The sequence below is a fragment of the Eriocheir sinensis genome, unplaced genomic scaffold (assembly GCF_024679095.1).
Source record: "Eriocheir sinensis breed Jianghai 21 unplaced genomic scaffold, ASM2467909v1 Scaffold334, whole genome shotgun sequence".
Classification (NCBI taxonomy): Eukaryota; Metazoa; Arthropoda; class Malacostraca; order Decapoda; family Varunidae; genus Eriocheir; species Eriocheir sinensis.
Window position 1 is genome coordinate 277,235 of NW_026111648.1, and position 22,766 is coordinate 300,000.

Here is a 22,766-nt window from a genome sequence, read left to right on the forward strand (position 1 = left end):
CCACAACGGCACATGAGAGGCGATGCCTCCGTTATGGGGTTAGCTGCATAGTGATGGGAGATATTCGAGGTTTTCAGTAATCGATTGTTTAGATTACTTTTGTGGGAGGTAATCGATTACCTTTCGATTACTTTTGTTATCAGTAATCGATTACCTCTCGATTACCTTCACCTTAAAGTGGTATATTGGTAGAGTATAAAGTATAATGTCATGGTTTGTGTATTCTCTCTCTCTCTCTCTCTCTCTCTCTCTCTCTCTCTCTCTCTCTCTCTCTCTCTCTCTCTCTCTCTCTCTCTCTCTCTCTCTTTTTTTTCCTGGAGTAATGAAAAAAAACATAAATAGCAGAAAATTTAATTAACAAAAACAAAATGGAACTCCAAAAGTCGTGACTTTTAATAATTATCAAGTAATCGTTTGGTAATCGCTTCATGATAATTTTAATCAATTACTGAGAAAAATTACCATGTTATCGGTGAAATCGATTACATGTAATCGATTTGGCTAGCCACTAGGCTTGCATGAAATGGCGTCTCGAAATGATACTCATCTACACACGAGGAAGGCTTGAAACACTAGCTAGAGCACACAGAAAGGATGACGGACATAATCACATTGAATATCGTTCATGAAATAGTGGAAGCCTGCATCAAGCAAGGCACAGTTCTGAGCTGTACCCCCGGTAGGCATTTGATTGTTGTCACAGCCATAGTTGGCCCAGTAGGGCGTCCCCATGATGACGGGCATGCCGTCTATCCACAGCCACATCCCCTCCATCTCCTCGTCGGTGGCACCGATCCAAAAATGGACATTCTCAGATGGCGTGCCTGAGGGAAAGACATTTTGGGTATGAGAGAGAGAGAGAGAGAGAGAGAGAGAGAGAGAGAGAGAGAGAGAGAGAGAGAGAGAGAGAGAGAGAACCCCCTACCCACTTACCTATCGTCCTTATGTACTGCTGGCTGTCAACAAAGAACTGCCCATCAGACAGGACGGCCAAGTCGCTGCCCAACTGTAGGCAGAACTGCCGCATGTCATACCACGAGCCGGAGACGGAGAAGTCCAAGTGGACGCAGCGGCCGCCCACCGACGCGAAGGGGCTTGGACAGGACTCTGAGGTCAACACGACAATGATGATTAGTCAACAAGCCGGTCAGTCAGTGTATTCCTAATGTGTGTGCATATATATATATATATATATATATATATATATATATATATATATATATATATATATATATATATATATATATATATATATATATATACACAAAGTACACCTACCGCAAAAATTTATGAAAATACCGCACTACCGCGGACCGCACAAAAAAATCCTGCGGTACTTTTTTGCGGTACTTAGAAAACTATCCAAGACGACATTTGCAGAGCGACATGCTCACATACTTTATTTATTTATTTTTTTTTTTTTACAGTGAATCGGACTCTTGAGTCAATCGGTATCAGTCATCATAATGAGTGATTCAATCATTCTGAATTTCAGTTATTGTTCAAAATTGAATACTAAATAGACAGACTAAACTAGTAAATAAATTGATTCCAAAAGTGCATTTGTAGCTGTTTGATTTATTATTGTTTTTATTTTGGGATTTTTTTTTGTAAATTGAGGCAATTGTACTATTTTAAGCATGTGTCCTTTGTTTCGATAGCCAGGATAGGCACTGAAATATTTTTTTTATTTATTTTAACTACCGTTACCGCAGTACCGCATACAGCGTACCGCACTGGGAAAAAAAAAAAATGGGACCGCACTACCGCAACCGCACTACTGATTTTTCATATATATATATATATATATATATATATATATATATATATATATATATATATATATATATATATATATATATATATATATATATATATATCTGAATGAGGAATGCAGCGCCCTCAACCTCCCGAGCTGTTTTTTACCCCACCCCGCTTTCTCTTTCAACTCCTGTCCATGCTTCTTTCTTTTGGTTAACTGAGGGATTAATCCTTCTTAGGGGTCCTGCATTCATGTACCATAAAACTAAAACATCATACATAAATCGGAAGTTATTTAAGAATGCTAATTTCGATTAATATAACAACATTTCCAATTTATAGTCCACATTGCTTTGAAAATGTAAAATCTTTATATAATCACTAAAATATACAGAACTCTGAATTGTCGTTACTGGCTTAAAAATAGTAAAAAAATATGAAAAACCTTTAGCTAAATTCTGATAATTATATGAAACTACTTATATCAAGAAACTTAAAAAAATAATACACTATGGTAAAAGAAAACCCAAAAAGTAAAAAAAAAAAAAAATCGTAAAACAGAGTAGAACCCTAAAAGCTGACGAATTCTCTAGTAATAAATATACCCTAAAATCTTAATATTCTGGACATCTTCAGAGAAGACACTCTAAGGTAAAGAAAAATCTAAAAAAGAAAAACCAAAGCACAGGAACGTTAAAACAGGAACAAATAAAAGCCCTGAACTAAAACACTGACATTCGGCACACAAACAGAACTATGCGATAGGAACAATGATATAAGATTTACCTGACTAAAAAGACAAAATTATAGAACGTAAGCGCACAAAGACAGAAAGACAAGTCTGGAATAGCGTATTGCCATACATACACAAACAAGCATGACTTCACCGCCCGTAATGTGATTAACAGACAACAACAATGGATGATGTAGAAAGTAAGAAATGAACAATTCTTGCTGCGACATGTAGCATCTTTTGTCATAAGTTCTTGTCATGATGCAAAGTGGTGAATACCTTCTCGCTTAATGGCTGTATTAGCCAGGGCGCATAAGTGACTCCACACCACGTGTAGTTCAGTCTGCACCTCCCACACAGGCAAAAGCCTCTCTTCCAGGGAAGGCGCCGCCTGCCTCTGCCCATATTCCACCGACTAGTATCCACAGCTAAATTATATGCCTGCACTACACGTAACTTTGTAAACGATGTTCTATGTAAAATTTAATAAAAACTTTCAAAGTCAAATATAAGTCATGAACAGTAAAATCAGGATTTAGGGATACATATGTTGTTCTTCTAGAAAAATTAGATGCTGCAACATATTATTTTTAGGGCACCAATCGCCTCACCAACATCATCCATATCTTAGAAATAAGATCAGAAATAAACCTGCCTGTTGGTACATTGGCTTTTCCATCGCCGAGGCTTACTGCGTGTGACCATGCTGGTCGTCATTCATTTTCTTGCCCCTCCCTCCACATGCAACCGGGATAATTTACGCTGCTCTACTAATAACAAGGGCTCGTAGGGGTGGAAATCCTAGTTCTAATGTAACATAGGTCATTGCAGGTTGTCACACGCACCTGGCAATAGTTGTTTGATACCCCAGTTATATAGTTTTACAATTGGCTTTAGATCACCATTCAACCACGACGCACACCCATAGAGTACGGTCCGAGATCAGCGCTGGCATCAAACACTCGTCTCTTTTACATAAAACGAAGGTATCGTTGTTTTTCTTTACAAATGAGGCGAACTTTAAAATATGGCATATTCGCGTGTGTGCCTGGGGCAGCAATAGCTGATGGCGAAACGGACCCGTCGCTGGTGAATACACTTCCCAAATACGAATTAAAGCGGCCACACCATTCCCACTGACACGTCGCCCACACGTAACGTCCCGCGCTCATCATCCATTCACGTTAACAGCAAAAATGTATTTCTTAGCATTTACTTTCACACCATAATCACTGCAATTTACTTTGACAGAGTATGGAAAGCTTATGGTGCATGGTTTTCCTTGATACGTGGAAAGCAAGACAGTGTTATCCATCAGCACCAACGTGTGCAGCCCTCCGTACACCAGAAAACCCGTCCTGCCCGCAATTCTCTTTTAGCCATAGCTTGACCAAATCATTGATAAACAAAACAAACAAAATGCAAGAGGTGGGGAGTCCTGGCGCACCCAAGGTGGCGGTCGAGGACAGCCGCGCTGGCAGGACGCTGTCGGTGACGTGGTACATGGCATTAGCAGTGTATACCGCACCACAACCCAGCACGCCGTAACACGCCCATCCAGTGTGAGTACGCGGGACACGGTCAATGGCCGCTACCAGAAATCTACAAATGTCATTAAATAACGGAAATTTGTCAATGTCAAGTAAATATTCTTAACGTCTGATATGCTTGATGGCATCCTCGTTTGGGCTGGCTGCCAGCCTGTTACGGTCTCTACTCTGAGGAAGAAAACCACTGCATCAATCGGATTTCACACAGCACCATGTCAGAAATATCTTTGCAATTACTGTTCATCACATTAATGCCGCGATAATTACTCGGCGGTAGTGGGTCACCACGTTTGAAAATTGTCAAAGAAGTCTTGCCAGACGCCACGATGACGGGTAACTGCCTGCCTTTAGATGCAAAATGAGGTATTGAATAAAAGTAGTGTTTGATAAAAGCCGCTGCATCCCGGTAACACCTTAAAAACTCCTGTAATAACAAACCATCCGGGCCGCTCTGTATGCTTGTCTACCCTATGAGTTTATTTATGCTGTGTTCCACCTCAACCACTGATATTTCACTGTCTACAAAATAGGAATTGTCACAGGAGTGGTGAAACATCAACATCAAGATCGAAGTCACATCAGGGGTTTAACAACTCATCAAAAAATAATTTAAACTCTTCATCATCTGGACACCTGCTTGTTACTCATTCGTCTCTCTGCATTCTCCTCTCCAGTCAATAGCTTGTCATACACGCGCTTATCGTCATTATCACGGAGCAGTTCTGTCCCATCTGTTTGTCATTGCCTCCACAACATTACCATGATTCTCATTATAACTTGTTTTACTGCCATCTCGTATAGCGTGCTCGCTGTGATGATTTCATCGGCATATCTTGCCAACATGGCCATCAGCACTCAACACAGGCACATCTTACGCTGGGTGAGCACGCTATGAAATTCCTTTCAACATCTAAATCACAAAATTTCGTAGGTCGGTAAAGCAGCGCATTATTTGATCTAGTGTACATTGTAGCGTGGCCACCCAGGTATTAATTTGATGAATCACTCACGACCTCATGCGTGTTGAACAGGCTTAGCGAAAATTAATCCAGACAAGGAAAGGATTTGCCGGCGCGGGGATCGAACCCGCGACCAGCAGAGACAGGAGAGCCACTCCTTAACCATTCAGCCATGAAGAGGTACCCCACTGGCAAGAGTGAGTTATGGGAGGCTTGGCCATCAGGCAAGTCAGCACTACACCATAGCTCTCATCCCTCCCCCTCCCTCGGGTTTTTTTTCTCTCTCTCTCTCTCTCTCTCTCTCTCTCTCTCTCTCTCTCTCTCTCTCTCTCTCTCTCTCTCTCTCTCTCTCTCTCTCTCTCTCTCTCTCTCTCTCTCTCTCTCTCTCTCTCTCTCTCTCTCTCTCTCTCTCTCTCTCTCTCTCTCTCTCTCTCTCTCTCTCTCTCTCTCTCTCTCTCTCTTTTGCAGCATATTACCATATTAATAATGTAAGTAATCCAGCGATTGCTACTACCTTACCTTACACCAAAAATGAGGCATTACTAAACGCCATGGGCAAGGGCGGCCTGAACCATTGCCGTCTTGATTACAGAGAAAGGCCTTAAGTCCATGGATGAGAATGGAAGATGTTGAAAGACGGGGAAGCTGTAAAAGAGAGATGGAGTGAATATTTCAAAACTTAATGGTTTAGAGGATGACATCCAGCAGCTGTAACAGCAGCAGTTTTGAGTAGAGGTAGAGGTGAAGGAGGAGTATATAATGAAAGAAGTATAACATATGAAGAAGTAAATCAGGCCATAAAAGATAAAAAAAGTGAAAGGCAGCAGGAAATTGATGGAATCACAGTAGAAATGTTATGAAGTGTAACCAGAAGGAGATGTAGTCGTTGAATGGATGGTCAAGATATGTGAAGTAGCATGAGAGGAGAGGTGCCAGCATACTGGACTGAAAGCCATCATTGTCCCCAGTTTACAAGGAGAGGCTGGTGAGGGTGATTCTCTCTCTCTCTCTCCTCTCTCTCTCTCTCTCTCTCTCTCTCTCTCTCTCTCTCTCTCTCTCTCTCTCTCTCTCTCTCTCTCTCTCTCTCTCTCTCTCTCTCTCTCTCTCTCTCTCTCTCTCTCTCTCTCTCTCTCTTTTGCAGCATATTACCACATTAATAATGTAAGTAATCCAGCGATTGCTACTGTTACACCATAGCAACAAAATGAGTTATTACTAAACGACCATGGGCGGCCCTAGACAATCGTGCCGTCTTGATTACAGAGAAGGCCTTAAGTCATGGATGAGAATGGAAAGATGTTGAAAGACAAGGAAGCTGTAAAAGAGGGGAGATGGAGTGAATGTTTCAAAACTTAATGAATTTTGAGGATGGACATCCAGCAGCTGCTAACAGCAGCAGTTTTGAGAGTAGAGGTAGAGGAGGAGGAGTATATAATGAAAAGAAGTATAAACATATGAAGGCAAAGTAAATCAAGGCCACAAAAAGATAAAAAAATGGAAAGGCAGCAGGAATTGATGGAATCACGAAGTAGAAATGTTGAAGTGTGAAGGAGATGTAGTCGTTGAATGGATGGTCAAGATATGTGAAGTAGCATGAGAGGGGGGTGCCAGCATACTGGAGAAAGCCATCATTGTCCCAGTTTACAAGGGAAGGGCTGGTGAGGGATGTGGGAGTTATAGAGGTATAAGTCTCCTGAGTAAACCCAGGAAAGGTATGGAAGTATCATAATAGGGAGGATGCAAGACTTACCAGAAGAGGAAAATCTGTGAAAGAACAAGAGGCTTCAGGAAGGGGGAGAAGAGGATGTGTGGATCAGATGTTTGCCTTCAGGATGGTAGTTGAAAAAATAGTAGCAAAAAAGGAAAGAAACTATACGCTGCCTTCATGGATTTGGAAAGAAGCTTATGACAGAGTCGATTGGATTGCATCGTGGGATGTTTTAGGAATTTATGGTATGGGAGGAAAACTTTGCTTGGTGCAATAAAGTCTGTCTATGAGGATGCATCTGCATGTATATCAAAATTACTGGAGAAAGAAGTGAACATTTTGAGAGAAAAGTGGGCTTAAGACAGCAAAAGTGCGTCATGTCACCATGGTTATTCAATATTTATATGGATGGTGTTATTAAGAGAAATGAAGGGCTAAGTTGGAGAAATTGGAGTGAGAATGTTCGATGAGGGGAAGGAAGTGGGTACTTTGGAGTTCGATACTGAATACTGCTGGATTACACAGTGCTCATTGCAGAAAATGAAAGTGACCTACAAAATTTGGGCAGTGTTTTTGATAGTGTCTGTAACAGGAGAAAGTTTTGAAAGTAAATGTCAAACAAAAGTGAAGTGATGCTGTGAAGCCCGAGAAGTATAAGTGAGGTTGTAGATATTGTATGCCCATATAGAGTGGGAATTGAATGTGAAAAAAAGAATGCAAATAATTTTGAATGGCGAAAGAAATGGAGTAGGTCAATGAGTGCTTTAAGTACCTTGGATCAGTTATGTCGTAATCATGAAAAGGTGAGTGGTACGGAGGAGAGAGATAGGAGAAAGGGTTTTGCAAGGAAGAAGGGGTGGTAGGTCTTTGGGACAAATCATGAATGGCAGAAGTGTGAGCATGGAGGAAAAAGAGGATTTGAAATACAATAATAGTACCAACCAAGTGAAACTGGGCCTGGAATGAAAGTCAGAGGTCTTGAGTGCAGTGCAGTTGAAATGAAGTTATTTGAGGAGTTAACTTGTGGTGTGTAGTAGAATGGATGGAATGAGTAATGAAAGTGTGTACAGAGCGTTTTGGAATGTGTCAGGGTGAAGGGAAGAAGTGTGGAGTGGTGGAAGAGCTAGAAGCGACAGACTTTAAAAAGTGGTTTGGCCATATGGAAGCCGAATGGATGGAGATTAAGATGACCAGAAGGGTGTATGTGAAGTGAGATAGAGGGAGGGAGATGCTAGAGGACGACCACTCCAGTGAAATGGAGGGATAGGGTGCAAGAGTGCGTTAGGAGAGAGGGGATAGATCTTTTGAGAAACTTTAAGGAGGCAAGGAGGAGTGTCTAGATAGAGAGAGGATTGGAGCTCTTCTGCCGTGGCAATCCCCTGGTGGGAGCTCCTAGCAGCATGCGTCAGATGAAATGATGATGATGATACCCTGACAGCTTGCTAGGGTTCTTTGCCGACGAGTCATTCAGAAGTAAAGGCGAGAGTATGTCCCTTCTTATGTCCTCCTTTTCATCACTTCTATACTTCACATCTCCATTTTTTTTTTTTTCTTTACTGCTAAGGAGACAGCTCAAGGGCGCACCGAAAAAAAAAAAGAAAAAAAGGCCCGCCACTCATCTGCTCCTGAACAGATGTTAAGGTGTCCAAAATCAGAGGTTAATTTCTGGGAGGAGAGGTGTCTGATACCCTCCCTCTTGAAAAGAGTTTGGAAGTCGTATGAGCAGGAGGAAATACAGATGAAGGAAGATTGTTCAGAGTTTACCAGCAATGAGGGATGAAAGAGTAGAAGATGCTGGTTAACTCTTCACATAAGGGGTTTGGACAGTATGAGGGATGAGCATGAGTAGAAGAAGTCGAGGTGCAGCGGGGCCGCGGGGAGGGGAGGAGGCATGCAGTTAGCAAGTTCAGAAGAGCAGTCAGCGTGGAAATATCGATAGAAGATAGAAGAGGCAACATTGCGGCGGAATTTAAGAGGTAGAAGACTATCAGTATGAGGAGGAGAGCTGATGAGACGAAGAATGCCTTTAGCCTCCTCTGTCCAGAAGAGCTGTGTGGTGGAGCCCCCCACATGAGATGCATACTCCATACGAGGGCGGACAAGGGCCCCTGTATATGGACAGCAACTGTGCAGGGGAGAAGAACTGGCGGAGACGGTACAGACACGCCCAGCCTCGAGGAAGCTGATTTGGTAAGAGATGAGATATGAAGTTTCCAGTTGACATTTTGAGTTAAGGATAGACTAGAGGATGTTTAGTGTTGAGGAAGGTGATAGGTGGGTGTTGTCAAAGAATAGGGGATAGTTGTTTGGAAGATTGTGTCGAGTGGATGGGTGGAGAAACTGTGTTTTGAGGGCGTTGAAGGACACCAGGTTCTTCTTGCTAATCGGAAATAATAGTAAGAGGCTGAGGTAAGCGTTCTGCAGCCTCCAGCCTTGAAATCGATGTAAGTTCCTGAAAGGGTGGGTCTTCTATTAAAGAAGTTGAATAGTGCAAAGTGGAATCATCTGGCGTAGGAATGGATGGGACAGTTCGTTTTGGAAGAAGAAGATCATCAATGTCACTGCAGAAAAGGAAGTGGGAGATAGGACAGAACCCTGTGGGACACCACTGTTAATAGATTTAGGGGAAGAACAGTGACCGTCTACCACGATGCAAATAGAACGGTCAGAAGAAACTGGAGATAAAGGTACAGAGAGAGGATAGAGGAAACCTAGGAGGGTAGTTTAGAAAAGCAAGATTTGTGCCCAGACCCTATCAAGAAGAAGCTTTTGATATGTCAGCGCAATAGAAAAAAGATTTCACCGAAACGGCTAAGAGAGGATGACCAAGAGTCAGTTAAAGAAGGCTAGGGAGATCTCCAGTAGAACGCCCCTTGCGGAACCCATACTGGCGATCAGATAGAAGGTCAGAAGTGGAAGAGATTGCTTTGAATCTTCCTAAGGTTGAGATTGATTCAAAAAGCTGATGATAGACAAGAAAGTAAAAGCAATGGGACGGTAGTTTGAGGGATTGGAGCGGTCACCCTTCTTGGGTACCTTGCTTGGGCTGTATGAAGGCATACTTCAGCAAGAAGGAAAGGTAGATGTTGACGGAGCAAGGAGGCGTGGAAAGAGTTTGACCAGGCAGGGTGACAGCACGGAGGCACAGTTTTAAGGACAATAGGAGGCACTCCATCAGGTCCATAAGCAACTCTCTGAGGATTAAGGCTACAGAGAGGGCATAGAAAACATCATTTTGAAGAATCTTTATAACAGGCATGGGGCGCCGAGTCCAGAGGGGGATGAGTAGGAGGAATATGCCCAGAATCGTCCAGAGTGGAGTTTTTTAGAAAAGTTTGAGAAGAGTTCAGCCTTAAGAAATGGATAGATGAGACGGCAGTGTTGCTTAACGTCAGGACTGAGGAGTGGAGGAAAGATGAAGAAGTGAAATTGGAGATGTTTTGGCTAGATGCCAGAAGTCACGGGAAGAACTAGAGAAAGCAAGGTTTTGACATTTTATATTAATGAAAAGAATTTTGGTTAGTCGGAGAATAGATTTGGCTTTGATTTCGGGCGAAATGTAAAAGTTCATAATTAGCATTAGTTTAAGAAGGCTCTGGTACCTTTTTATTGGCTACCTCCTCTATCATTGACAGCACGAGAACAAGCTTATGATTAAACCAAGGCTTTTAGCGTGAGGAGTAGAGAAAAGAACGAGGAATGTATGCTCCCATTCCAGAGACAATCACCTCTGTGATGCGCTGAGCACACACAGAGGGGTCTCTATCCTGGAAGCAATAATCATTCCACGGGAATCGGGAAAGTACATCCTCAGGTCGTCCCACCTGAGCTGAAGCAAAATGCCAGAAGCATCGCCTCTTCGGTGGGTCCAAAGGGGTGTACAGGAGCGATAGGACAGGATGCAGAAATAAGATTGTGATCGGAGGAGCCCGAACTGGAGAGAACAGTTTGAACCAGAGGAATAAGCAGAAGGGTTTGAGGTAGGAAGAGGTCCTAGAATGTTGGGCCGATCTCTCAAGACGGTCAGGGAATACGTGTACCAGGTGCTGGACCAACTGCTCTAGGTCGTTGAGGATAGCAAAGTTGTAGGCTTGTTCTACCAGGATGGTCAGTGAAAGAGGATGGAAGACCAAAGCTGGTGGTGAACGATTGAAATCTCCTAGGATGGAATTTCATGGCAGAAGGAAAATTTAAGGTCTAGATGTGCTCTACTTTAGAATTCAAATAGTCAAAGAATTTTACATAGTTGGTAGAGGTTAGGTGAGATAAACAGCACAGATGTATTTGTGAGTAAATAGATGACAGTGAAGTCTTAACCAGATGGTGGAAAATTCATAGGAGGAGTCAAGGTCGTGGGCACGAGAGCCAAGTGATGTCGTTGCGCACAGTACTGCAACATCCAGCTTTGGATTGAAATTTAGGATAGAGATAGTAGGAGGAACAGAGTAGAGATTGCTGTCAGTAGCCTCAGAAACCTGTGTTTCGGTAAGGAAGAGAAGGTGAGGTTTAGAGGAGGAGAGTGATATTCCACAGAATAAAATTAGAGTTGAAGACGCAGAATGTTGCAGAAATTGAGAAGAAAAGAGGTTCGAGGAGTTATCAAGACACCTCTTGGGTCCTAAGCAGCCAGAAGGGGAGTCCTCCTGGAATTCATAGTAGTCCCCAGTGCAGGGGACTCCCAGGGGCTTGCCGTATTAATGCGCCATTTTGAAATTCTTAATTTTGGGAAAAGGTGTATATGTTCTGTAAATGCAGTGTGAATTGTGGATAGAGAGAGATCTGTCTTTAGAGCATGCTGAACTACTCTCCGGTGTTGGGTGAGACAATAGAGGAAACTAGTTAGTGAGGACAGCAGGAATGAAGAGGTCTTGGAGGGCTTCAGCTGATTCCCTTCTCACCTCCCATATATACCTCACCAGAGTGGCTTGCGCCTGCTCCGGTAGGTGTCTTCCTACCTACTCCAGCACTGAGTCACCTCTCAGTGCACACTTACACATTCATTCTGAACCAAGGTGGATTTTTTCTGTTCTTTTCTTCCCCTGACTTCTTCTTTCTATGCCCTTTTGTTAATAGTGTCCCACTATAACAGGGTCATGTAGCAGCCTGCCACTCACTCGTAGTTGATATAGATACCATGTGACTGAGTTGCCTATTATCGGGAAGAGGATCGGCTTGTTGATATAGTAATTGTAAACAGAACGACAACGTTATATGAATGCTCCAAATAGAGATGTTTAGAAACATTTGACAAATCAAAATAATAGAGTCTTTTTTTTTTTTTTTTTTACAGCTAAGGAGACAGCTCAAGGGCATGCAAAGAAAAAAAAGAAAAAAGGCCTGCTACTCACTGTTCCCGAACAGAGGTTAAAGGAATTAATCCCAAAATCAGAGGTTAATTTCGGGAGGAGAAGGTGTCTCGCAATGCCACTCCTCTTGAAAAGAAGTTCAAGTCGTAGGCAGGAGGAAATACAGATGAAGGAAGATTGTTCCAGGTTTACCAGCGTGAGGATGAAAAGAGTGAAGATGCTGGTTAACTCTTTGCATAAGGGGTTTGGACAGTATAGGGATGAGAATGGTAGAGAAAGTCGAGTGCAGCAGGGGCCCGCGGGAGGGGGAGGCGTGCAGTTAGCAAGTTCAGAAGAGCAGTCAGCGTGGAAATATCTATAGAAGATAGAGAGAGAGAAACATTGAGGAGTAATTTAAGAGGTAGAAGACTATCAGTATGAGGAAGCCCGAAGCTGATGAGACGGCAAGAGCCTAGCCTCCACTCTGTCCAGAAGAGCTGTGAGGAGCCCCCACACTTGAGATGCATCACTCCCATACGAGGGCGGACAAGGCCCTGTATATGGACAAGCAACTGTGCAGGGAGAAAGAACTGGCGGAGACGATACAGAACGCCCAGCCTTCGAGGAAGCTGATTTAGTAAGAAGATGAGATATGAAGTTTCCAGTTGAGATTTTGAGTTAAGGATAGACCGAGGATGTTTAGTGTTGAGGAAAGTGATAGCTGGGTGTTGTCAAAGAATGAGGGGATAGTTGTTTGAAGATTGTGTCGAGTAGATAGGTGGAGAAACTGTGTTTTGAGGCGTTGAGAAGGCACCAGGTTCTTCTTGCCCCAATCGGAAATAATAGTAAGGGCTGAGGCTAAGCGTTCTGCAGCCTCTCCAGCCTTGAGTCGATGCGAAGTTCCCTGAAGGGTGGGTCTTCTATTAAAAGAAGTTGAATAATGCAGAGTGGAATCATCGGCGGCCAAGATGGATAGGACAGTTCGTTTTGGAAGAAGATCACTCAATGAACAGCAGAAAAAGAGTAGGAGATAGGACAGAACCACTGTGGGGACACCACTGTTAATAGATTTAGGGAAGAACAGTGACCGTCTGCCACGGCAGAAATAGAACGGTCAGAAAGGAAAATGGTCTACTCTGTTACGATTGTCAATGCATTTATATGATTTTTATGTGAATATTTCTCCCTCTCCTTGTACTATATTTTATGAAGTTCCTCTTTTTATGTATAATTTGATGATGTTTATAAAATATTAATGTTGGAAATCCTTTATTTATCACAGAAAAAATTTATTTTTCACAAAGATATACATTAAAGCACAGACTGGCCGGAACACACCTGTGGACCTCATGCACCTAGTGACGTCACTGTATGCGCTGTCCGTTTGAATTTTGGTCGCTCCTTGATCAGACCCGGTATTCTCTGGACCCTGCCCTATACTGTCCAAACCCCTTATGCAAGAGTTATCCAGTATCTCCATTCTTTCATCCCCTATACTGGTAAACTCTCCACCTCTCCACCCGAACTTGACATCTCTTTTGGTTATTCTTTACTCTTATCTGTTATGGGAGCAGCGAGTTGCGGGATTTTTTTTCATTCTTTTTGTTGCCCTTGAGCCGTATCCTTTGTTGTAAAACACACACACACACACACACACACACACACACACACACACACACACACACACACCTCTTCGCGGCGCAACTGGGAGAGCGCTGCGCTGCCAGGCTTCTCGGTCTGACAGGGCGTCGGTTCGAGCCCGCTCAGGCTGGATTCTCTCAGTTGACCATGAGTGGTTACTGTCCCCTTACGGAAGGGGGGGGGGGGTCCTGGCAGTACCCAAAGATCGACTAAATGAGCACTTGCTCTGGGAGGTACCTGAAAAATTACGAGTCAACGTTCACAAGTCAGTGGCGATTACGAGTCCAACTCGCGATCTGGCCGTGGTGAATTACACACACACACACACACACACACACACACACACACACACACACACACACACTTACCAGCGGTCCCATTCACCGTCGCCGCATCCGCGACCAAGGTTCCTGGGGAGAGAGACAGAGCTACGTCAAGACCAACTTAGCATAGGAACGAGAGTACTTTCATGACGTCAGCTACAGATTGATGTCAATTCTTAAGTGTTGTTGCTCACCGAGGAGGAACAGAAGAGGGTAGTAGATCATGACTTTGAGGTTGTAGCTGATGATAGAGATGCTGTATTGGTGAAGGCTGAAGAAGGGAAGGATGATGGCCTCCGGTAACTATCCTTTATATACACATCGATGAGGAGCTTTGCCATTATCTCCTCCACACTATACGACGATTACCAGCAGTGCTTTCTCACACTTACACAACACCTATTTTCGCAGTAATGAGGACTGACAGGTGAGGGCAAAGGAAATATAACGTCGTGTCAGAAATAATACTATTCCTACAGGAATCCAAACAAAATTCCATTTGAATCCCTTTACGACAAAAGGCACAATACCCTCTCAGTTAAAGTGCAATATTAGACAAAAAAATATTATAATCTATTCTATGTTTTAAGACTTTGATGCCATTCAATACAGTTGTAATTAGAAGAAAAATGTAGTTTAAGAAGTGTAATAATGAAGTAGACGTCAAAGCATTTCGATTTTTCGCTTGTTTTTCTTGTCTGCCTGAGTGACCAAAATGCTGCGACACAGTCAGGCCTGCCAGCCAAGAGGTTGCTGGGGAAGTTGCTGAGGCAAAAAAGTAAGATTGAAAGAGGTGTCAAGCTGCATGTTGGTTAGATGAGGAAGGTCGAGGGCTCAAAGCAACGCCAAATAAGTGGTCGTACCCATAAGACTAGTAGCAGCCACTGCTCAAGCAGTCGCGTGCTCTCTTCAGAGTGAAAACGAAAATGGGGCGTTGCAGTATAGACTCATTGTTCATTCTTATTTTCCGTGTCAATGTTTTCGTTCTTGCACCTGTCTCGTTGTTTCTTGGCTGCGTCTAATTGTTTATCTCTTGTTACTTGTTTATCTTCTACTTGTCCGTCCGTCACTCTTGTCGTCCACTCGTCATGCATTGTTCCATAATATACAACCAACACTTAAATGTTAACCCTACCAAACAACATTCCACACAAACGCTACACAAACAAACACCTATCATATGTGTTGTCCTTGTCGCATAAATGATGAGCTCTGTTTCCAAAAAAGTTTGTCTGAATAAAGTAACCCTGGCGGATATGACTTTTCTCTATCCGTGAACCGATTAGCACTTAGAACACTGCTATACCACCAACAGAACAACCTCTTCGACTGTAGAGTTTTTCGGCCATTTTCTTCTACCACATTATTCGAAGGTTTCCTCCGAAGCGGAAGGAAGGTGTTGGACATGAAATTGTTGGAATCTGGCAAGGGATAGCGATAGGCACATCTTCGTCAGCCCCTTCGCATATTTTGTGCGTCAATTCTCCATTTCTCGCATTAATATAGTAGTAAATGTTCCAGGAATTATAATAAAAGTATTTGATCTAATATGAATCGGCAAAAGTTTATTAAATAAATGATTTAAAATGTTGTTTAAGACTTTAGGGATGTATCATGATTTTTAACCCTTGACGTGTCAACACACTTGCTTGATTAACTCAAGCAGGCAGTCTTTTGCTATAGCTCCGATGGGGCTCGATCACTTTTCTAATGGCTCCTTGTTTGACGGGATGATAGCGAGGGGCAGAGAAGTGGTAGCTAGGCTGTGTCATTGCTGTTTCGATTATAGAGAAGGCCTGGCAGCTCAAATTATGAGTCATCCAAGTAAGGCTGAGTATGTCCCGTGCTCTCCAATAAAATGTTTTTTTTTTTTTTTATGATTATCTCTGTGGAAGTTTTTTTTTTCTGTGATAAATAAAGGTTTTCCAACATTAATATCTTATAAACATCATCAAATTAGACATAAGAAAGATAAATGAATAAGATAGAGTATAAGGAGAGGGAGAAATATTCACATAAAAATCACATCAATACATTGACAGTCGCAGCTGGGTACTCCTATTAGTTTGATTTGTCACCGTTTCTAAACATATTTTCTGACAGTCTTCATAACGCCGTCGTTACAATTACTATATTCAACAAGCCGATCCTCCATGCTGATACTAGGCAACTCAGTCACCTGATATCTGGCAACTACGAGTGAGGGGGGGCTGCTACAACCCTGTAATAGTGGAAGCTGTTAATTAATTGATAAAAGGGCATAGCAAAACAAAATCAGGGAAAGAAAAGAACATAAAAAACACCTTGGTTCAGGGTGAAATGTATAAGTATGCACTGTGAAGTGACTAAATGCATGATGTGATGTATAGAAGTGTTGAGGAGGACATAAGGAGCGCTACAAAGCGTTACAGGTCAAAAGAAGAAAGCATGCTTACATGGCACAGGAGATACCGAAATCAGGAAGTGAAAAGTGTAATAGTGGAAACTAACAAAAGGGCATAGAAAAGCAAAGTCAGGGGAAGAAAAGAACAGAAAACAACCTAGGTTCAGGGTGAAGTGTATAAATGTACACTGTGAAGTAACTAGGTGCATGGTGTGAAGTATAAAACTGTTGAGAAGGAGGACCTAAGAACTAATAAGTAACTAAGTAACTTGTAGTTTTATTATTTTTATTTACGTCTTGGACGTTTGCGCCGGTAGGCTTCTGCCCGGGGGGGCGTGATGGTCGGCACAAGGCTTCTTCAGTGGGGCCTGATGGTCAGCCCAGCCGTTCTGGCACCAGGCAGTGTTTATAGTGGCGCCATCTTGTGTTGGTTCATGCTGCCCCCCGGAACTCATCTTTGAGCCTCTCTTTGGAGAGGTTATCTAGAGCCCAGGTTGATGGGTGGTCTTCAGGCCAGCATGTGGGTAGTCTTAGGCCACTCGGCGGTGACTGAAAAACCTAAGCCGTGCGGCGGCCAGGATTCGAACCCGTGTCCCTCCTGGAGCTCCTGAACGCGGGGCCGTCACGCTAACCACTCAGCCACAAGCAGGTGACTGAGTTGCCTAGTATCGGGATGGTGGATCGGCTTCTTGAATATAGTAACTGTAACGACAGCGTTCTGAATGTCAAAGATATTTAGAAACGGTGACAAATCAAAATAATAGGAGTCTACTCTGTTACGACTGTCAATGTATTTATATGATTTTTTATGTGAATATGTATCCCTCTCCTTATACTACATCTTATTTATTTCCTCTTTTTTTATGTCTAACTTGATGATGTTTATAAGATATTAATGTTGGGAAACTTTTATTTATCACAGAAAAAAACTATTTTCCACAAAGATATGCATTATAACAAAAAAAAACCATTTTATTGGAGAGTGCGGGACACACTCGCCCTTAGTTGGATGACTCATCAGCAAATAATCCAGCAAGCTGTCAGGCCTTCTTTATAATCGAGACGGCAAGTCGGCAATGGCTGTGCGCGTGGAGCGGTGGAGGGATGGAAGCGTGGGCCGCGCAGGGATACCAATCTTATCACTCACGCTATGTATGCAATTATACCTATATATTTACCATTCAAACAACCATTTTATTTGGTATAATCACCGAAGAATAATCACACCAATGTATATAAAATGCTTCAATTATCAAGATTTCCATGTGAAGGTGTTTGCAGAGGCTACCAACCCAACTGGACGATTGAAGCTCTAGCGAGTGAAGGGGTCGAGGTCAAGTTAAGCACAGGGCAAATTTCGCCCAACATGTTGGTCGTTTTTGTTGGCTGTTGGGCAAAACGAACAACAACCAACAAGATCTGGCGGGTCGGGAAGAATGGACAACATATGTGACGTCAGACTGGTTGGGAGGAAACGGGGTCAAATGACATTCGTGCTATTAGCTGTAAATGTAAATTGAAAATCAATCATCGTACATATTTACTCAAATTGTCAACGGTATAACTCCAAAAACCAACGTACATGTGCAAGTATGCGTTTGTGATTTACTTGTCCACTGTGTAAAGTTATTTATAACACTCAACTGACTGTATGGTGGGTCACCGCCGCCCGGCGCCGGGGCCATGGGGTTGTCAGATTGGGCGAAAAATAGCGGATTGGGCGACTTATGAAGGCTATACGCTACTTAACTTTTTAATCCACTACTTGCTACTTAAATTTTGAGTAATTCTGAAATGTATTGGGCTACTTCAAGTTGAAATTCGCTACTTTTTTATGTGTGAGTAGGCTACTTATGTGTGAGCAGGCTACTTATCGTCAAAAGAATCTGGCAACCCCGGCCCCAGCCCCCCCCCGGGGTGGAGTCTGTGCCTGGCGCGAGGTATAAACAAAGTTTAACAAACTAGCCATGGACGCCCCCAATGCCTCTTCTGGCGTTTCTGCAGTCGTAGCACATGCTTCATTATGTGCAATGCAGCAGCACAATCTTCTAAATCCTCAATATCCTTCCGATTCATGGTAAAGTGGCTGGAGAGATGCTGGCGTGGTGTTTGTTGTCGTTGGAGCGTGGCGTCAACACAACAGTGTTCAGGGTCACAGTGTGACGCACAACATTGATGGCTGGTGATTATCACCAACAAAAACAAGCAACATGGCAGAAATTTGCCGTGTGTGACGCCAGCTTTATAGTATCCAACAGAAAGGGGACACTGTTTAAGGGAAGAGGAAGATGAAGGTTTTGAGGAAGATGTAATGGTATGGCCCCCCACCATTAGGCGATGCTTGATTTGCTTAGATTTGTTAAGTAATTACTTACGAAAAATGCTTGATACGCTTCACAAACTGAAGTGATTACTTAGCGATCTCTGCGTATTTTGAGAACGAAAAACTATTGACCTTTTTAAAATAGTAAAAAAAAGTATTATTTGAAATTCTCGCATGTTATTTGTTCTGGGAGGGGTTGTCCTCTTGGGGAGTCAAGAGATTTTTGTAATTTTGTCCTGAGGAGGTTTTATCCTTTTTTTTTTTTCGTCCTTGGTTTTTTTTCACCAGAGTGGTTGTCCAAGTCTTGTTGTTGTTGTTTTTGTTGTCCTACGCACTCTGCTACTTCAACTGCTATTGCTACTTACCACCAGTATTTCGGCAACAACAACTAGGCCTCCTTCTACTCCTCCTACTACTACTACTACTATCACTAGTACTACTACTACTAGTTCTATTACTACTACTACTACTAATAATAATAATAATATTAATACATACTACTATCACTAGTACTACTACTACTATTTCTACTACTACTACTACTAATACTACTACATACAACTTTCACTAGTACTACTACTACTACTACTACTACTACTACTACTGCTACTACTACTACTACTACTACTAGCTACTTCTTCTACAACTACTACTACTACTACCACTACTACTATTGTTGTTGCTGCTGCTACTTCTTCGACCGTTTTCTTTCTTTTTTCTTGTTTTTCTTCTTCTTCTTCTTCTTCTTTTTATTTTCATTTTTATTTTTATTATTTTTATTCTTCTTCTTCTTAGTCTCCTTCATCTTCTTTTTCTTCTTCTTAGTCTCCTTCATCTTCTTCTTCTTCTTAGTCTCCTTCATCTTCTTCTTCTTCTTAGTCTCCTTCATCTTCTTCTTCTTCTTCTTCTTCTTCTTCTTCTTAGTCTCCATCTTCTTCTTTTTCTTCTTAGTCTTCTTCATCTTCTTCCTCTTCTTAGTCTCCTTCATCTTCTTCTTCTTCTTATTATTATTATTAATCTGCTTCTGCTGCTGCAGCATATCAGTTTGGCCAGGAGTAATGCCCTGCCTTACTTCTCATATTGTTACCCTCTGTAATGTATCACTTAATTGTTCCAGACAGTGCTGGAGAAAACAAGTGCTTTCAAATATCACTATAAATACTATATTATGGTTTTATGCCTTTTTTTTAATAAGGGTCAATTGTATCCCTATAATAGCACATGATATTATATAATATTGTACGGATCAGAATAATTATGATATAAACGCGCCTGTGCTACACACACACACACACACACACACACACACACACACACACACACACACACACACACACACACATGCATATGCACATGCAAAGTTAATTAAGTTACATCTTTCCTCCGGCACTCCAAAGTCCATGTTAACACGACCAGCCGGCACGTGGACACAAGGGGTGGGTGTGTATGTGACAGGTGGAGCAGATACAGACCAAAGCAAAGCACAGGAGGCAACTTTCCCACACTTATCATCTCTTCTGAAATGTTTGACGAAATATTTTCCTCCCAGCATAAACGTGTGACTGTCTTCTGTACAATTACATTTTTCTCAATATCATTATCATTATCGTGTCTTGCATATCGCAGTGTTGTGGCTCGTCCTGAGTGGTGGCAGATAACAATACGCATCAGCAGCAGCGTTCATGTTCGTGATGGAAAGTGCCGGCAGGGTTTGGGGAGGATAAAATATGCTAGGAATTGATATCGTCCTCCATGAATCTAGCATTGCATGTGTACATTTTCTGCTTCAACACTCCGTTTTTCTTTCTTTCATGTTTTGGCATCATTTATGTTGTACGGCATTTCGGGCACCGTGCCACATTTCAAATACCAACAAGCAAGTCACGATGCTTGCAAGGCTCGAAAACCGTAATCGTACATAACTTAGTCTGCCTGTCAGTTTTCTTCCAGTTATAATCACCTGGCCTATATTTTTATTTAAATTTCCCCACTAAACAAAATCGGCATTCCTTTTCCGTCGCTGGAAGACCACACAGCACATTATTTTCGGCATTTCCTTTTTCTCTCCCCGGTAACCGCCGCTTACGAGTAGACAAGCGACGCCTGTTCAGTGGTTATGTAACGGCGGCCACCTTTGAGATGCTGTAATTCTGTGACCCAACCAGATGACATGCATTACACGTCTTGTCGGTCTGTCCTTTACTTTTTTTCCTTTCTTTTTGGGGGTCTGCCTGTGTGTCTGTGTGTCTTTTTACAGTATAAGGAGACAGACCAAGGGGTAGAAAAAGGTTAGGTATTATTAAAAAAAAAATTCCGCACGCCTACTGTTCCTAAAAAGAAAGTAAATTATAAAACAGAGATTTCAAAATTAGATCGAGAGGTGCCCTAATATCTCCCCTCTAGAAGAAAATGAAGCCTCAGGAAGGTTGAAATACAGAAAATGGAAGACTGTTCAGAGTTTACTAGTGAAAGTGATGAACGAGTTAAGATACTGATCAAGTCTTGTATCAGAAATTTTGACTAAGGTCTCTTAGACCTTATCCCTGATCTGAACGACACAGGGATAGGGATGGGCTCGAGTAGAAGGTCTTGAGCACCGAGCCGCAGGAAAGGTAGAGGCACGCAGTTGGCAGGTTTAGAAGGACTGTGCATGTGAAAATTACGGAAAGGGATGGCGAGGGAGGTAGCATTGCGGCAGACTTTGAGAGGCTAAGACCAAGGAGAATAAAGACTCTCCTTGCTAAGGACAGTCAGAGGAGGGGAGTTGGTGAGGCAATACTGGGCAAAGCCAAACCAATCCAATACACATGTCTCCTCGCTCCGAAAGGCCTACAGTATAGTTTTACGTCGAGGGAGCTGGCGGGCGATCCCATTTGAATTTCTGAGATCCATCCTGGCTACCATACTCCGCTTCCACGTGATGACTGTATGTTTGTAGGCAATGTCATTCACACAAAACTTGGAAACGCTATAATCACAAGTCTTAGCCAAACACTAGACGCATGTATAGTTTTTCTTTATCTCAGTGGTTTGATGCGCAGTATATAGGATATGCTTCTGCCTTACCGAGCTGTCACCCTTCGTAATTGAAGTTCGAATCAACCGACTTTCACGACTAGACCAGTGGTTCCAAACCTTTTTGGTCATTTCCCCTTTCAAAATGTTCAGCAATCCGGATTTCCCCCTTCATGTGGAAATCTAGAGTACGGGTTGATGGGTTGTTTTCTGGACCGCATGTGGGTATTAGGCCACTCGGCGGTAACTGAAAAATCCCAGCTTAATTAATTGGTATCACCGGGCGGGGCGTGAGCCTGCGTCGTTATGGACGCGGCGCCGTCACGCTATCCACTCAGCCACCGCCTCCCCAATCAGTCAATAGCTCTGGCACCCCGTTTCCGCCGGGAAACATATTTTCGAACGGTTGTTACTTGGAAGAATAATACATGGAGTGGCCCTCAGCGGGTCACTCTTCACTGTGAGGTGAAGCATGGGGGGAGGGGGAGGAGCTTAGCCGGTGGTTTTCTCGCTCAAAGATCGTGGGAGTAAGTGAGCGTGTCTGCATTATTTCTTCCACATATCATATGTTTTTTAGTTATTCAACTGGTGCAGTATATGGACTAAGGATGTATGTACAGGTTTTCATAGAAAAACACCAGCATTTCCTTGTCTTTATTCCGTAGAAGCTGAGATGAAATGTTCCACACCCGCATTGATCCCTCACACTTCCTCTGTATAATAGTCATTATATATTGACCCTGGTCTTACTTTTGATGCAGAAGGATGTACAGGCTTCTGTGTAGAACGTTTTAGATATGATCAAAACTCACTACGAGAAAACAGAAGGAAGTATTGCAAATATAATAGTCAATATTTGACTCGACGTCAACCAACCGTGTTACACATTCATGCATGTCAATGCTAGAGGCATATTAACTAGTAAATGGAGGAAATGCAACATAGAGGTCAGGCACCAATTACTGAGAGGGGTTGGTTACATGTTTTTAGGGCGAGAAATGGTTGTGGTGTGGTGGAGATGGCTTGATCACCAGACTTGAAGAAAAAGACTTACAAGAGTGGAATAAATAACCCAAGATAACTCC

At 42.5% G+C, this 22,766-nt stretch overlaps 1 protein-coding gene across 1 annotated transcript; it reads right to left on the minus strand.

Moving 5' to 3' along the window:
- Nucleotides 1-335: 335 nt before the first annotated feature.
- LOC126991766 (hepatic lectin-like) lies at nt 336-14,279 on the minus strand. The gene is made up of 4 exons (XM_050850449.1): nt 14,155-14,279; nt 14,006-14,047; nt 934-1,107; nt 336-824 (listed from the first exon to the last, which is right to left on the minus strand). Exons 1-4 carry the CDS (start codon nt 14,183-14,185, stop codon nt 577-579), a joined length of 495 nt encoding a protein of 164 aa, XP_050706406.1. The 5' UTR covers nt 14,186-14,279; the 3' UTR covers nt 336-576.
- Nucleotides 14,280-22,766: the final 8,487 nt, after the last annotated feature.

Bases quoted from the DNA above. Each gene is read 5' to 3' on its own strand.
- LOC126991766 (XM_050850449.1), bottom strand. From the start codon at position 14,185: ATGATCTACTACCCTCTTCTGTTCCTCCTCG. The intron at 14,048-14,154 runs GTGAGCAACAAC...CTCTCTCCCCAG, and splicing joins CCCTCTTCTGTTCCTCCTCG to GAACCTTGGTCGCGGATGCG. The intron at 825-933 runs GTAAGTGGGTAG...TCTTTCCCTCAG, and splicing joins GCAGTACATAAGGACGATAG to GCACGCCATCTGAGAATGTC.